A 17363-nucleotide genomic window follows, 5' to 3' on the forward strand; every position below is an offset into this window, starting at 1 on the left:
AGAGTGGAAAACACTATTCGCCCCATTGATAGTAGTCTGCATTTCACAAAATCACTCAAATGCGCATATCACCATTCCCCTTCTAGGCCATCACTACAGGAGCCAACCACTCTGAAGCCGCTATCTCTTCAATTATACCATCACAAAGCATCTGTCATTCCTTGCACAACGGTTCCTTCATGACAAGTGAGACACCACGTGGCTCACGAGTCTTAGGAATCGCTAATTTCTTAAACACAATTCTATGCATAACCCTCTGTACACTACCAGTTTGTCAATTAATACTGAAGGATATTCATCCATTTAGGACACACTTTCTACTTCACACACATCAGAGTTTGCCCCAACACTTGATCTGGGTGATTGGAATCCAACCTTATACACAACTTCCTTTTTTGGGGATAACTCATCAGACACGAACCACACCTGGCAAAATAAACTTTGGAAGGCACAACTACCTGTTGAAACTCTACATGGGATTCAATAAAACCCAACAACTCCATGGCTTATTATCGTATGCTACCAAGCCTTGAGCATGTGATTGGGAACTTTGCTCAAATATTCTTCCCCAATCTCAGTACATTTGGCTCCTAACTCTGCCATTTTCACACTCACTCTGTCAATGTTGATTGTACAAATTGGAATACCTTCAACAACCCTTCCAACCTGTTGTATTTGTAAAATAACACGCTGGTTTTCCTCATCACCTCCCTGTGAATCCACCATACTCACAGAACTTTTGTTTTTCTTCACTCCACTCAGTCCCCCCCTACACACACTGGCAAAATGCCCTTTAATTTTACACCTTCTGCATATCTGACCAATAGCCGAACACAACCCCTCAACCCACATTTGTAGCAGTTCACCAATTTTTTTTCCTCAGATTTCACGGTTCTGATGTGGTCTTCTTTTGACTGTTGTACATCCTTTGAACCATCTCTATTTTGTCTTTTGACTGCAACTCTTGGAGCCTCATCTGTGATCTCAGCTCTGGTCATCATATCGATGGCCATTTGAAACGTTAATCCTTCTGTGCGCAAATGTTTTTCCTATTGCTTTTATTATTAACCTTGAGCAGTATTAGGTCCCTCAACATCTCATCAATGAACCTCTTGTAATTGCATGTGCCCGCCACCTGTCCCAGTCCAGCTACGTAGATCTCAACTGATTCACCTAGAAACTGGCTTCTCTTTAGAGACTTTAATTGTTCCACTAGTTCATTTTTCTTTTACCCAAAATTCTAACTCAGTTTCCACAATGCTGACTCATATTCATCAAACTCCTCATCATCTTCTTTCTCTTCCCCAAGAGGTAGAAGATATTTTAATATTCCCCATTCTTCTGCTCCCAGACAATGCTTAAGCATACCCAATTTTCTGGATGCCGTGAAAATGCTACCTCCTACGGCTTGGACGTAGGCTTCAAAAAAGTCTTTCCATTCTTCCCAGGGTACAACTGGTTCCCCTAGACTGTGTAAAAAAACGTAGGTGCCAAAAACCCTTCCATGGTGTAGATACCAAAATAGAGGAGTAAATACCAATAGGATACTAGTTATTGAATTCACAACACTTGAAAATGCAGCCCTTCATAAAAAACAAATTTATAAAATGCTAAATACAACAGTGTTCACTGCAATTCCTTCAATGCAGGAAATTAGATGAATTTGTATTTGTAATCAACTTAATGGCGTGACTGAAGCATCCTGTTGCCTGGTAACCAGGAACAAGCAGTCACATGAAATCAGGCAAACGTGATTATGCGGTGCGTGCGTCAGTCACGCCAGCCCGCTCATGTATGCACACTCAGCGTCTGAGGAGCGCCTCAACGCTCGATTTAATGTGTTTGCGTGTGGAAGTCTATTGGCGTGCGGCGCACGGCTGAAACTCAAGCCTGAGTGCCATGAAAACAGGACTAATTCACTAACACCCTCCAGCAAACACATCCCCAACCAGGATCCAAGAGGACAGTCTTGAAGCAGGCAGAAACTGAGAGCTCCTTCTCAGCTGTACCGAAGCAGGGGGAGCGTGAGAGCTCCTTCTCATCAGACTCACTGGGAAAGAAACGTTGAGAGTTGGTAGCAGTATCTTTCAACGGCTCTCCTCGTGTTCAGAACATGGTTCTCCTCAGTTTTAGTGAAATGATGCAACTGAAGGGGCCTTGATGCAGATCAGCTTCCATTCCAGGATCCAGCCAACCATCCTTCTCTATTCCATCAAATACAACACAATCCTACTGTGAACTTGCATTTGGCATCTTAAAATACCAATGGGACTTGCTAGGACCCCTTTTAAGTGGTCGGCCTTTTATGATAATTGGGTAAGTCAGCAAAACAGGCTCAAACCCAAAAAACATACCTTCTTGCACACTGGACTACTAATAAACTAGAGCAGCAGCAGATGCAGTTTATTCCTTTGTTGAAAGCCCTGCCCACTGACTGGCTAGGCATAAACAAACTATAGACAGGTTGAAGGTCTCTGAATGCAGCAGAGAACATTCAAACTTTACCGTATGCAATAGGGGCACAAGCTATCAAAAAAGATACAGCACCTCCACTGACAGCCCGAAGACAGGAAAGGAGGCCTGGAATCTACTCAGACACAGAGGGTGAGTTGAACTTGGTACCCAAAATGAATAAGCATGACCAAACGCAGGGGGATGCAATTCCAGACATTTTAGAGAGGGTCCTGTCATCAGACTCTGATGGAACTCCCCCCAGAGTGGGACGGGTATGCCTAGACGTGGGTCCTGTGCGCTCTATGCCACTGGAGTCAAGCTATCCTAGCTGATGAGGGGTGAAACCCTGAAACCGATCCTAGGATGATTGTTTCCAGTCCAAGGAGGACCTGGTCTGGCAGATCGGGGTGGACAGTTCCCATTGGGTGCAGGGTCAAGACTGATTTGCATATGGCTGGGTCCAAACTGGAATGGCATGGTAAGCAAAAAAACGATGGATTTAGGCACAGATCTCTGTACTGGGGTGAATGTATGAAATTGTTCTACATTCTCTCCATCAATTGTTCTTTTTGGAACTCGCCCACTGGCAATGGAAATCAACAACCTAGAGCACAAATGTTTGGGTTGTACCTCCGCTGAGAGAAGGGTGAATTTGTAGTAGGGACATGCGACTGAAACGAGATATCGAGCCAGAGATGGAGTTGCGAAAAGTGACCTGCTTTTAACCACCCCTCCCACCTCTCCTCTCCCGAGACTCTCAGAGACAACTGGGAGTGTGTTTTCTTTCTTTATCTTCTTTGTTCTTTATTTGGTTATTGCCACTATTTGGGGTCTGTGAGTAAAGGTAGGTGACTGGTTACAGACCTCTCATATTCTCTTCATGCATAGTTCAGATCAGATAATGTGGTTCAGTGCTGTGGGGAGAGACTGGGGGAATGGAGGGGGACAGTTTTGGTAGAGGGGGGTATGTTACGTTTTATTATTGCTCGTTTTGTTGGCCATTACATTAAGGTTGTACGATTCCCTAGCGGGTCAGGGGACTTGCTTTTCTGGTGAGAAAAAGATCCCCTTTTCGGGTAACTAAAACCTGAATAGCTCCCAATGGCAGATATGTGGGTGTGCAGAGCCACCGTGGACGGATAGAGATGATTCTATTGAGCATGTATGCTCCTCCCCGACTACAAACACCTAACCTGGCCAAAATAACATATCTTTCAAGAGTCTACCTCTACATTGCATGTCATAGGTGGGGACTTAAACGACGTCATGGCTACAGGTCTAGACCATTCTGGGACCCAGACAGCACTTCCTCAAGCAACAGCACTGGCACTGATAGGGTGGGCCTGATTGACCTATGGCAATGTTTGCATCCTTCTGATACGAAGTACTCCTACTTTGCAGGAGCCCACAGGGTCTACTGGAAGCTTGACTACGTCTTTGTGCACCGGGGACAAACTGGAAAGATAGCTCAAGCTGACTATTTGGCAAGGGGTCTATCGAACCACTCGCCCTTATTAGTCCAAGTGGACCGATTCAGGGGCCAGTGGGTTACAGGGTGGAAGTTAAACACATGGGACCTGAAGAATCAGGAGATAGCACAGGAACACCAGGAAGACACTGACTTGCACTTCACCGAAAACTAAGGGTCAGTGGCTTTTAAGATAATGTTGTGGGAGGCGTTTAAGACTGTGCTTCGAGACAGGGTCCAGAATTTGATCACACAGAAAAAGAGAAGAGAAGCGGCAGAGCTCAAGGAGCTAGAAAATCAGATCCTACAGCTCGAAGGGTCACTGGGGTCGGTATCTAACCCCCTTGTTCTCCGACAGATTGCAACTCGGAAAACGGAATACAGGGATTTGACACAAGAAGGGGCTAAAAAAAGGATGATGGCCAAACTACATGGCAGTCGGTGTGGCTGAGCAGACAAGAACACGAAGTTTGCTGCGTGCATAATATTCTCAAACAAGCAGGGATTAACTCTGACACGGATGCCTTAATTATTGATGAGCTTGCTCGTTTTTAAGTGCAGTACTGTAGGGCCAGATCGCTCCATGACTCACATACCATAGCGCTATACTTGCCCATGGTTACCACTCTGGTGCTGGAAACGGATGCGCGAGAGTCTCTCGAAGATGACCTAAAGGCTGAACGAGATTCAGGCTTCCATAGTCAAAAGAGGACAGGGAAAACTCCAGAGCCCAAAGCCATTCTTGCTGCATTTTATAAGCGCTAAGCGAGCCTACTGGGACCCCACCTGCAGAACATATTCCGAGAGGTGGGGGAACTCTCCCAGATCTTCAGAAAGCTACCATCATAGTACTCGCCAAAGAAAGAAAATCAACAGACCGGTGCGACTCTTAACGCCCTATCTCATTGCTGAGTGTTAAGACCAAACAACTGGACACTATTTTAGCCACAGGACTCTTGCAGGTCATCACACCCCAATACATCGCTATCAATCGGTATTTATGCCCCGCAGGTCAACACACCTCAACCTGATATGCACACATAATTATCTGATGACAGTGCATGCCCATCAGGCATTGCATGTTTTCCTATCCATAGACGCTGAAATGCGTTTGACGCCGTTCACTGGCCTTTCCTGGAGCAGACAACTGAAATTTGGCTTTGGCCATCAATTTAGAATGTGGGTGGTGGTGCTGTACCAGAATCTTGTTGCGGTGGTTAGAGTGAACGGAAAGATGTCCGCTGAATTCGCGATCAGGAAAAGGGACTAGGCAGGGATGCCCTTTGTCCCCGCTTTGTTTGCCTTCACGGTACAATTTTTTGCATGTGTGGCGAGGTTACACCCCTGAGTAGGGGGTTCCGAATTTCTGCAGCCGACGAGAGAGAGGAAAAATACTGTTATACGCCAATGATATACTCCTATACATAACAGACCTGGTGACCGCTATTACTGTGCGCTTTCAGATAATAATACGGGGCCCACTCGAGATATAGGCTTAATTGGGACAAATCAGTGCTATATAATCCACAAGGCACACAAGACCTATTGCAACTATCACAAGGGCTTCGGGTGACCGAGCGCCCTCCTAAGTACCTGTGAACTTTCGTAACATCGCAAAAGAAGCACTACTCCATCCGTAACCTTGGAAGGATGCTGTCAAACTTTCAGGCCGATGTTGGAAGATGGAAGGGACTTCCTCTCTTCTTGATGGGGCAGGCAGCCCTCTTCAAAATGATTACACTTCTCAAATTACTATATGTGCTCCAGAACACGTATCCAGTTTCCCAGTCTGTGTTCACCAAGATTTAATGAGGACCGGATAACTCTGCTATGGAATGGGGGATACTAGAATATTGCTCAAAACACTACAGCATACTCAATATAACTGCGGGCTTATGCTCCAAGATATTAAAAGGCACTATTGGGCAGCCTAACTGATCAAGATTAATGCCCGGATTTTTGCTGCTCACGATCTCCCGACATTTAGGCTTGCTTGTGTGCGCTTTGTTAGAACAGAGATCACATCTACACTACCTATACAGAGCGAGGGGATCCCAGAGTCTGCAGTCGGCAACAACTGCGTAGGGGTGCAGTCTCCCATTAGATCAGAATGATCAATAATATGCCAGACACTGGACCAGCTCAGAGAAAGATGGAGGCGAGATGTGGCCAATTTGGAGGACACAGACTGGACGGCGGTGCTGATGCACTCACATGTGGTTGCCATTATGTCGCGCCTACACCTGATAAAATTCAAAACACTACATAGGGTCTACTATGACCGCTGCAGACTGGCCAACATTGGGAAAGCGACTCAGCAAATTATTTGAGATGTGTTGAGGCAGTAGGATCCTTTATGAATACACACTGGGAATGCCTTTAAATATACAAACCTACTGGAGAGCGATCATCCAGGAAGTCTCAGACATACTGTAGGATGCACTGCTGCTTGACCCGCTGCATGTTTTATTCAGGATCCTGAATGACATTGATGTTCTGCGCTTCAAGCCTCTCTTTAGTGCACTGGGTCTACTGGTGGCCAAAAGGGACGTGGCTAAGTTTCCGGGGTGACAAATGCAAAAACAACAGTTGATGGACAAAATGCAGAACAATGTCATACATTCACCCCAGTACAGAGATCTGGGCCTAAATCCATTGTTTTTTTGCTCACCATGCAATTCCAGTTTGAACCCAGCCATATGCAAATCAGTCTTGACCCTGTGCCTCATGGGAACAGTCCAGCACGAACTGCCAAGCCAGGTCCTCCCTGGACTGGAAACAAGCATCCTAGGACCGGTTCCGGGCTTTCACCCCTCTTCAGCCAGGATAGCTTGATTCCAGTGGCATGGAGAGCACGGGACTCACGTCTGAGCATACCCGTCCCACTCGGGGTGACAAATGCAAAAACAACAGTTGATGGACAGAATGCAGAACAATGTCATACATTCACCCCAGTACAGAGATCTGGGCCTAAATCCATCGTGACCACCAGAGATACCTTTCATACATGAATGAAGCCGGGGGATGGACCTCTACATGGCAGCAGAGAAAGTGAATTACTGCAGCAGGGGCTGTACCCATAAGTTCTACAAGACCACGGGTGGTGGTGAGCATACTATGGGATGGGTTCTGCCGAAGGTAGCCCAGGTACAACAGCTGGCCCGACTGCCAGACAGACTTAAACTGTCTGAGGGGTGTATTGCCATGCTTTATATGTACTATTCTAACCTACTACATGTCTTTGTATCGTAAGACTTGCATTGCACAATATTATTATTATTATAGGGTTCTTATATAGTACAGGACGACTCAGGGCTTAGAGAACCAGTAAGTCAGTCTAATAGGAGCTACACAGCCAAGTCTTTAGTTCCTTGCAAAATGGTGAACAGAGAGGAAGAGCATCTTAAAGAGGCCGGAAGAGCGTTTCATAGTCTGGAACCAAGACCTCCCCTTCCCCATGCGAGTGTACCTAACCCGCGGGACAGTGAACAGGAAGCCACAGCTAGATCGCAGGGTACAAGCTGGGTAGTAAGGGCGCACCAGTTTTTGCGGGTACAGATGTCCTGAGCGGGAGTGCATCTTATGCATATAGCATAGTGCTTTAAAATCGATACGCTTGGTCACTAAAAGCCAATTAAGTGGCTGAACCGAGGTGGATGACTTTTTTGGAAGGTGGAACAGGAGCCTGGCTGCGGGATTCTGAATCTTAATGTGATACTGTGCACTTAAAACTTGCATTCATGGACAATGGCACAAATTGTGCATGACTGTATTGCCTTCTTTGGCTTATGCATAAATAATGAAACTGCACCACCCAACAGTAGAGGTACAAAACAAACTGATAAAATGACGAGACAATCTGCAGCTTATTAAAGCCGATGTGGATGCCATGAAGATCCTATTTGACAGGTTTGCTGGTTGTATCGAACACAATATCCAATATTATACAAGAATCTTTATATTGTTATTGCTGGTATGACTCAAGTTTGTAATTCCAAAATAGACGGCTCCCCCAGGATGTGTCTCCTTAATATTTGGGACACCACAGGTTTGTCACGTACCAAGAAGATCCGGGTTACACTGGAATGCATGGTGGCAAAGCTTAACATTGCTAGAACATGGAGGGGTGGAGTTCAGCTGTGTTATAAGGATTGGGAGTCAGACATGGATTGGTGCATGCAGCCTGAGAGGGTGGTTCATGAAAGTAGAGGGTGGTTCATGAAAGTAGGGGGTTCCCAAAAAAACGGTCCAAAATATGGGGAATGAAAGCAGAGGTCTGTTGCGCCCCCCTGTTTTCCTCCCCTCTCCCTAGTGGTAGACGATGAAGATATTTAATTGCTTTGAATATGGAGCGATAATGTATGTTTTTTGTAATGTTTCCCAATGACTAAATGTACATATTTGCCGTGTCTTGAGCTTTTTGTATTGCGGGATCACTGTACTGTCTTGATTTGGTTTGTATGGTTTTATGTCTTATCTTTGAATAACAAGATCTTTTAAAATAAAAATAAAATATCTTTAAAGTGGTGGCTTGCATTGGAAGAATATAACTGCACAGCAATTAACGAGGCCTTAAATTTGGAGTTTCAAAATTTTATTTTGCCCTGCAATAGCTATAAACTCTCACTCCTTCTTGAACTACCAAAGCTATGACCAAGAATCAACCATCACACTCCGTATTTAAACCAAGATGCTCAATAAACACCATTTTTATTACTGTAAACTTACTTTCTGTGTTAATTTGTCAAATACAGAGCCCTGATGAACGGCACCTAACATCTTCCTACCAGTGTTATAAAAACACTAATAGTCTTACTAAAATACCCTAAAAGCACATATGTATCAGCACACCGGTTTATAACAAATTAGCTCAAAGTACCCAAAATTGAGAATCATTGTTTTCCATCATCTCCACTCACTTCATGTTCCTCGCTCTTTGATAAGAGAATCTTTAGATAGACAACTTAATTCCATGAAGCGTCCTCTCGAAAGACCATTAACCAACTAGAGCCTATCATTCAATGCAAAACTATATAAAAAATAATTTTTTTAAAAAAGCAGTCTCTCTCTCTCTCTGTATCTCCATCTCCCCGCTCACAAACACATTAACATTCCCTCCTCAATCCTATAGAAACCGTTGTTAAATTCTTAGAAGCGGGGCTAAAACAATAAATGGTCACTAAAGCAAAAAACACAGAATATGCCCAATTAAATGGTCTCTTACCATGTCTTTGAGCTGATTTTGGCCAGAATGCAGAGCCTGTCTCACACTCTGAGAGAGGAGGATTTCGTGACGCAAACGCTGTTTACCAAATGCCACAGCACCACTGGTTACAATCATCATTTCTCGGCCCTGGTTTTGTAGCATGGACACCTTTAAGTTAGATTGAAACACAAACAAACGTCACCAAATTAGAGGTTTAGTGACAACCCTTACTTTAAACCTCGTCTTGTGTCCATTGCCATAGACCTTAAAGATTGCACTTTCATAGAATCAAAATTACATTACAAAAAGCACATATTAAGATATAGTGAAAGAAGCAGGTGAAAAATAAACAACATTCTTTTGTTCTCTGCAGTTATATATTTCTGGATAAAACACATCATGTGAGGTGGTAAAAACTTTGGATTTCAGTACACGATTACTAAACATTCCCAAACCACAGGAAAAACAATTCAGCATGGTGAATAAGCAGTGCATAAATCCGGGATGTATGGCTGCTGGCTTATAGCCATCTAACAGATTACTTCAATACAAATACATTCATGGTAATTCAGTACAGGCAAAACTGCAAACCTGACACAATAGAAGATCATTAGAGCATATGTTTGGTAAACTTGTGTCACCAGTACTAAAACTGTGGTCATAAAACCGGTCACAATTTGGATACCAACATGGTGTGTCCAATAATTTATTTTGCTAACTGACCTATGTACTAATAGGTTGGTTTGTACAATGTTTTGGAGGAAAGCACAGAACAATTTGCCTAATGAATATTTTATGGCCAGATCACAAACTGACTCCCTTCGTTTGGCTGCAAAGATGGGGATGGTGGATAGCAAGGGACAGCAGACTATCATGACTGACTTTACATTTCGAATTCAATTTCTTAAAAACATTCTGACTTCCTTAACCCCTTCAGCGCGGCGCGGATTTCCGCGCCACGCTGAAGATCCCGTGCGCGGGCGGGGCCATGACGGAACGGTTCCGTCATAAGCACAGCCCAACCGACGTGCATGACGGAACCGTTCCGTCAAGCGCGTCGAAGGGGTTAAAGTAAAGTGGTCTGCTTAAGACAATAAAAAGTTTTCAGTTTTGAAAAACTCGATTGAGAATTGGCAGTGGTCTCCTGGACCACTGCCTATTACCGCTGATGGTGTCACACTAATTGGCAAAGGGGAAGAGGTCACATAGGGACCACTTACGATTCGCAAATGAGCTGCCACCCGAACTTGGGAGTTGGTAACTTATCAATGATTTGCAACACGAATCACAATAGCAAGTCAGTATTTGAAAAGGACACCCAAAGCACACCCCTTCCAAATACCAAATCAGTAACCTTTTTCAAACACATTTTTCAATTTATAAAGAAAAAAAAATGGAATCGTAAAAAGTGTTTAGTACATTTAAAAAAAAAAAGAAAAAGCTTTTTACTGGTCATAAACCCTCCGATTTAAAGCTTAGTACGTCTGGCCCTTTGTTCCTTCAACTGACACTTTTTCTTTAACCAGCCCAGATGAAGACTAAGGTGTACACATCTCACACAGTCACAGTGCCAGGGGATACCGCATATCTACCAGAATGATGCACGATGACAGATAGGGCATCCTACTAGTGCATAAATAGCACAATCAATCTTTATCCCTTGAGGTCTCCGATATTTCAAGACAGTCTGAGAGGTGAGCTAGGCAGCCTATAATGAATTCACTGAACCGTATCGATCAGAACCAATGCAACCAAAAGATATTTAACTTATCCTTCTAATGTATAATATGCCCTCTGTAAATTCTGTCTTTGTAAGGTTCCCCAACAATAAGCAAGTCTCTGGAAAGGGGTGGGGGCAAGAATAACAAATGGAAAGAGACTAGAAAATGTACTTATGTACTTATCTTCCAAGCAATGCATCAGTTTATTGGCGGTAATGATTTTCAAACCTATGAAGTGAAGGTCAAGCAGCAGCCATGCAAATTCCCAGTGAAGAAAACAAAGTTGTGAAAGCATAAGTAGATGACCTTTTCCTGGTAGCATATGGAATATGCCTACGGAGTGAAGCCTTGTTGATTCACCCAAATCTGTTACAAAAGTAATAATCCACTGATGCAATCTGAACTCCATCTTGGGAAGAATCCCCACATTGTATTCTCATTTTTATTAAATGTAATACACAAACAAATGCTAGGTAGCTAGCTTCCAGATGCACCAAACAAAAAACACAGGTGTTGATCATATACTAAACAAGGCGGCATATATAATTCACAGGGATGCAGCAGGGCTTTCACTGGTCAAAATTAAGCATAGCAAGACTTAAGTACAAGTTATAGTCACTGAGAACTCTCTTGGAATTCAAATTACGTAGCGTATTCTCTACCTCAAGACGCAAGTGGTGCACAAGCTGATAATATAGCACCTTATGACCAAATGGTTGGAACCTCAACCCATGAAGCTTTTCAAAAGGAAAAGGTTCATTGTTTTAGGGAATGTCTCCACTATCTTTACATGCTTGGATAGCAATACAGTAAAGCTTAGTTAAAAGGTAGAACTGTCACTCATATAGCTGCTCTATAAAAGACAGGAAGTGGAATATTGCCCAGGAATGTCATTGCTCACTTTTTCCTAGTTGAGAATTAGCTAGGAGTAGATGTAAATGTGTGTTTTGCTCTACAATAACAAATATGAGTAAGAAGCAAAACAATCTTTGAATGGGCGAGGTCTTGAGGGGGACGGGGACAGAGAGAGAGGGAGAGAGAGGGAGAGAGGGAGAGAGAGGGAGAGAGGGAGAGAGAGGGGGGAAAGGGAGAGAGAGAGAGGGGGGAGAGGGAGAGAGAGAGAGGGGGGAGAGGGAGAGAGAGAGAGAGAGAGAGAGAGAGAGAGAGAGAGAGAGAGAGAGAGAGAGAGAGAGAGAGAGAGAGAGAGAGAGAGAGAGAGAGAGAGAGAGAGAGAGAGAGAGAGAGAGAGAGAGAGAGAGAGAGAGAGAGAGAGAGAGAGAGAGAGAGAGAGAGGAGAGGGAGAGGGGGAAAGGGAGAAGGAGAGATCCCTCTCCCCCTTCCTCGATTCTTTCCATTTCCCCTCCCCATTTCCCCTCCCTCTCCCCTTATGCAGCAGGAAGATGGAAATGTGAGATCTCAATTGACAAAGCTCCCATTAGGGACATGAATGAAACCACCCTTAGTGGCAGGAACTGCAAAGAGACTGAATACAATTGGTTCAGAAAGTGGTTGCATAAGTCATGTGAATGCCAGACTTAAGTCCTAAACTAGGGCTGGGTTTATTCTTTGAAAGATAATGCATTTTAGTATTTATAAGGAAGTCTTTATGACTGGCATTTCTGAAAATGAACAAATATTCAGTTTTTTAAATAAGCTGCTAGTGCTGCCTAATGAAAGCCAAACGAATGTGCACAGAAGTCTAAGCCAGAGTTGCATTTTGAAAGTGCAGATGGTACTGAACTATAATCTGCTCTGAAACCTGTCAAGGACGATTTGTGATCTAGTACAGTAGAGTAAAAAATACTTCTACTGGAATGAGCAACAAGCTCTTATTCTGGGGCATCTTACTTCTCTAATGTATTTTTCGGGAAACTCTACAAATTCTTAGGTTTTACGAGCCAGATCGCTAGATTAAGGTGATCTGGGGTATAATGTGTCACTGTTTCTGAGTTAGGAGGTCTTTCTGGGCACAACTTGCAATGTGGCTGGCCTCTCTGTCAGGCTGTCCTGCCCAGGTGGGGCAAATGAGTATCCCTGCCATAGAAACCTATTGAATTTCAAGCCCCATATACTTGATCAAGGTGAGAGTGGGAAAAGCATATGCAAAAGTCTGACTAGTCTACCATCATACATTCTCTAGGGACTGGCGTTACAAAAACCTGAAAGCGTAATTATGGCAATCCTTGTGTCTTAGTTGGAAACCGACCCGTCTCTGGTATCCCCCATGTGCAGAAATATTTGTGTACTGTTCTAGTGTTGATTTTCTCTTCATAAACCTCGTTATGGGTTTCAGCGGAGTCAGTGAACCTGTTGTATACCTCTGAAGATGCTATGCCAGAAGGTAACTGTGATGGCTGACGGTCGTTGTTTAAATGATTTGTGCCATCTTTGTTAACTGGTGAAATGAGTGGCACTTGCTTCTGGATGTAGTGCATGGTTGTCATGTTGGCCATGTGAATCAGCAAATCACCTTTGATTGGCAACCACTGAAGCGTTACCAATGCCAGTTAATTGCCAGCCAACCGATGTGTTCCTCTTTTATTGAGTGCTCCATCTGCCTTGGATGGTCATTCCCAGAGTGTGCACTTCCCCAACCTATGAACGTGGCATCAGTTGTTAATAGCCTCCCTGTCTTATAGAGCTTTGGGGGAAAAAGTATAATACCTTGTCTTACTGGCTGGACATAACACAAGTATTTGATTGCACGGACCGCTGTTCTCGAAAAGCTGTACTTGCAGGATAGTGCTCCTGGAACTACACTCATGAACATTCTGGCCCAATGCTTTTGAAAGCATTAGAAAACAAGCATTTACAATGCAATAGGTCTCACATTTACTAGAGTTTGAGCTATTGGCACTGCAAATAACAATGCCTTTTAGATTTGTTTTCGTTTTAAAAACAAATAAAAGGCATTGTCATTTACAATGGCAATATCTTAAACTTGCGCAACTGCGAGACCTATTGCATTGCAAATGCTTGTTTTATTTATTTGAGTTTTATATAGCGCTGGCTAGACCCGGGGGTATCAGAGCGCTTTACATGAGGAACATTGAGTTACATAATACAAATTACATCCGTTACAAGATTAAAAACTAAAAATGGCCGTTTTAGATTTGGTTTCAGTCCATTTGTGCAGAATGTGCGCCAAGATACTCCGGTAGGGGCGATTCGTGCACATTATCAAATCATTCATTCATTCATTCATACAGCACAAGGTGCAGGTCAGAATAGACGTGCGTTGCGTGAGCTCTGTGGATAACTGGGTCCTGGAGTAGCAGTCCATGCTGCAGGTAGAGAAAAGGGCGTACTTTGGGAAGATCCGTGATGACAGCCCGTGAGGCAATTCAGGCTGGAGGACGTTGTGAGAGCTTTGCGATTGTGTCCTTATTGCGGCCGGGTACAGGCTGAGATAGGAAGATGCGTCACTGGGGACAGCATTGCACCGGGCACGCCAGAGGCCAGGTGAGCTCGCGCAGCTCCGTCCAAAGTGGAGACCCCTGCTGTTCCAGAACCCGTGCCACGCGCAGCTCAGTGAATGCAATGCATGGGCAACAGTGGAGTCACAAGTGTCGACATAGTTGATCTAGGTTTGACAACCACCATGTACATGTGTGTAATAGTCAGTGTGCTTTGAGTAGTTAATCTATTCTAAGACAAATATATTTACCAGCTAAATAGATTTCTTAGGAATTATACTATGGAAAGGTTGAAATTGATATACACTACATATTGAACCACACTTAAGGTGTCATTTGCAGACACGACTCTCCCCTAAATGCATTACCCCCACACACAACTCTCTTTCCAGCCCACTGGACGATGACTGAAAAGCACTCCCAACCCACAAAACGTTCTTAGAAAGTTACGCCTCTACCAGGATCAGGGCTTTAAGTGGGCCGGGTCTCGCCGGTGCTGAGCACCTGAAGTTTTTTAAAGGGGGCTTCGAAACGAGTCTCTATCGGGCTCTGTTTTGTGCCCTGGCAAAGGCGGTCCGTTTTTTTCCCAGACTGCAGTGACAGCAGTCTGCTGTCACTGCAGTCCGGAAAAAAGTGCCAGGGTGCAAAACAGAGCCATATAGAGACCCGTTACGAGACAGCAAGCACATCGATGTGCGCCTGCTCACTTCTCACCAGTGGAGAATTTGCGGCATGGCGTCATGCCAGGTGAGGTTGTAGGGGGAAGGGAAATCCTTTAAAGAGTAATTTTCTTTCTGGGTTCCCCTTCTCTTTTTAAAACGCAAGAGCAGCAACATTGTGGTGGTGTCACCAGGGCTTTAAGTGGAAGGTTTTTCAATAGTATACACAAGCCATAGTTGCTGCTTATTTATCTCCTGCAACTAACAACCATTGGCAAAGCCAATAGTCCTGACTTGTTGTAGGTATGATGTTACTTGTTGTATCAATCTGGATGCAATGACAGAAACGGCAAAATACAAGTCGGGTGGCACACTATGGTAAACAGATTTTTGGCGTCCGTGTCTTTAAGCCATGCCCTTAATTATATTGGCCACGCCCCTTTGAGAGACCACCCCCCCCCCCAGTTTTTTCATCCCATTTAAAGTCCTTACCAGGATCACCCAGTATTAAAAATGATTAGTGAAAGCAATGCTCCTTCATAAAACAGCAAAAGTACATTAAAACACAATACTTACAAAGAACTACAGCCGAGAACCAGTGATTGACCACCCAGTTGCCCATCCTCGCATCTTCGGAGGGGGTGCTGCGGTGGGCGCTGCAGGGGAGTTCTTTCTTCTATGTCCTTGCTTGTGTGATGGTCGAGTCCGCGCCGGGTGTCCACGCTGCTGTCCGTTAGTTTCCACTTCTGCCGCACGCAGACTGGGCTGTGTCTTCAGATTCCACCTGCGCCCGATAGTGTGAGTTCCGTGTCCCGCCCATTTGCTTATATCCTGGGGCCCAGCCTGTCCACGCACACTCCAATCTTGACGATTAATGAGTGCCCTGCCCTCACAGGTGGGAAGGGGTTTTTCTCTATCTCTCTTCCAGGAAACAAACCCTGTTATTTCCCATTGCTCAATTGTAAAAAAAAGTAGCCGAGGGCACATTTCAGACGTCTTTGTCGATACTTTCTCCGTACGTTCGACACTTCAGTCTTGGGTGCGCTTCCGGATGAGAAAGTTAGGCGAACACGTTTCTACATCGGTTGGAATTTCTTTTAATTAATTTACCTTTTAATTTGGAAAGCAACAATGTGCCTGTCGGTTTCTATTACATTTAAAAAAAAAAAGAAAAAAGCCCGCGAGTGGTGCACGCGCGCGCCACTGTGAGCCATGGCCTATTGGTGTCTATTGCGCGCACCAAGCGCGTAATAGACACCAATAGGCCATGGGCGGAGCAATGCACCCGCCTCTGGCCAATTGCGTGCAGTCTATTATCAAAAGACGCATGCAAAGGCCAAATCGCGCACCACAAAAGGAATCGCACACGCACGAGTGTGTGCGATTCCAGGGTCGATTTCTGGACCCCGGACAAAAGGACTCTCGCCTGCTAGCAGTGCAACGCAGGTCGCGAGACCTAAAAAAATGCCCTATGGTCTTTCACCCTGGCACTGCTTGAAACACTGTGCTCGACAGATTCTTTGAAGGTAGAAAAAACGTATTTAGAATGTCTTCCATCAAAGCTACAATTAACCATATTATTTCTTTGTGGCCAATGGCAGATTTAAGTTGTAAAGCATGATCATGGACTTCTCTAGTGCAGTTAGGACACTTCCATTCTGTAATCCTGAGGAAACAATCCTTCAAATATGAAAGAACGTGATTCATTCCTATCGATACAGGTAGGACCTCCAAGTGCACTTGAGGTGCTCTCATCAGGTCAAATGGTAAACTCGGGCCTCTAATTGTTCTTTTTACACCACAAACAAATATTTTGTGCACATGAAAAATGGGAAAGGGTGGTCTCCCTGAATGGGCCCAATGCAATGTTTATAAATACTCCATTCTTGTACATGGTAATATGTAACAAGGGATATCATTAAGTATATTTCTTTTTGTGTTTAATTGTTGAGCGCTTTTAGATCCAATATATACGTTTGCTTTTCCACTTCTTTTATGGGCATGAGAAAGCAACTAGAGAAAAACACTAATGCATTTTAGATACCATGCTGTAACAGAATTTGAACCACATCGTGGACTAGTCTCCCAGTGAAATACTATTTTCCTTGTATTTGGGTAGGAGTAAAGTCATACCTCTAGAAAAACATGCTGACTGCACTCCTATTTCTCACAATCCAAAAGGCTCAATGATACAAGGTCAGTCCCTATCAGGTCAAGAAGTCATTAAACCTGACCGCAAGGAAGTTATGTTCTCTAGAGGGATTATCAAGAAGGCTATCCCTTTACCACACACGTTTCTGTGACCTAAGCAAGGTATGTCTTCTCCTATTTTATCTATGCACAGCAACTAGTATTGAAAAGCCTGACCTGCGGCAAAAGCCAACCTAAAGCATGTGGTCTGTTCTACTGAGTAGTAAAGGTATGCTTAAGTGTTGCAGA

General features: G+C 44.1%; 1 protein-coding gene across 4 annotated transcripts in view; it reads right to left on the reverse strand.

Moving 5' to 3' along the window:
• The window catches only part of LOC146867553 (delta-1-pyrroline-5-carboxylate synthase), a 384344-nt gene that overhangs the window by 305965 nt on the left and 61016 nt on the right, over positions 1–17363 (reverse strand). For all 4 annotated transcript variants that reach the window (XM_085606275.1, XM_085606272.1, XM_085606277.1 and 1 more), the window contains exon 4: positions 9147–9296. In XM_085606275.1, the coding sequence (XP_085462401.1) occupies positions 9147–9296 (150 nt within the window). The remainder of the gene's footprint in view (positions 1–9146; positions 9297–17363) is intronic.

This window comes from Triturus cristatus, chromosome 1_2 (assembly GCF_964204655.1).
Source record: "Triturus cristatus chromosome 1_2, aTriCri1.1, whole genome shotgun sequence".
Taxonomy (NCBI): Eukaryota; Metazoa; Chordata; class Amphibia; order Caudata; family Salamandridae; genus Triturus; species Triturus cristatus.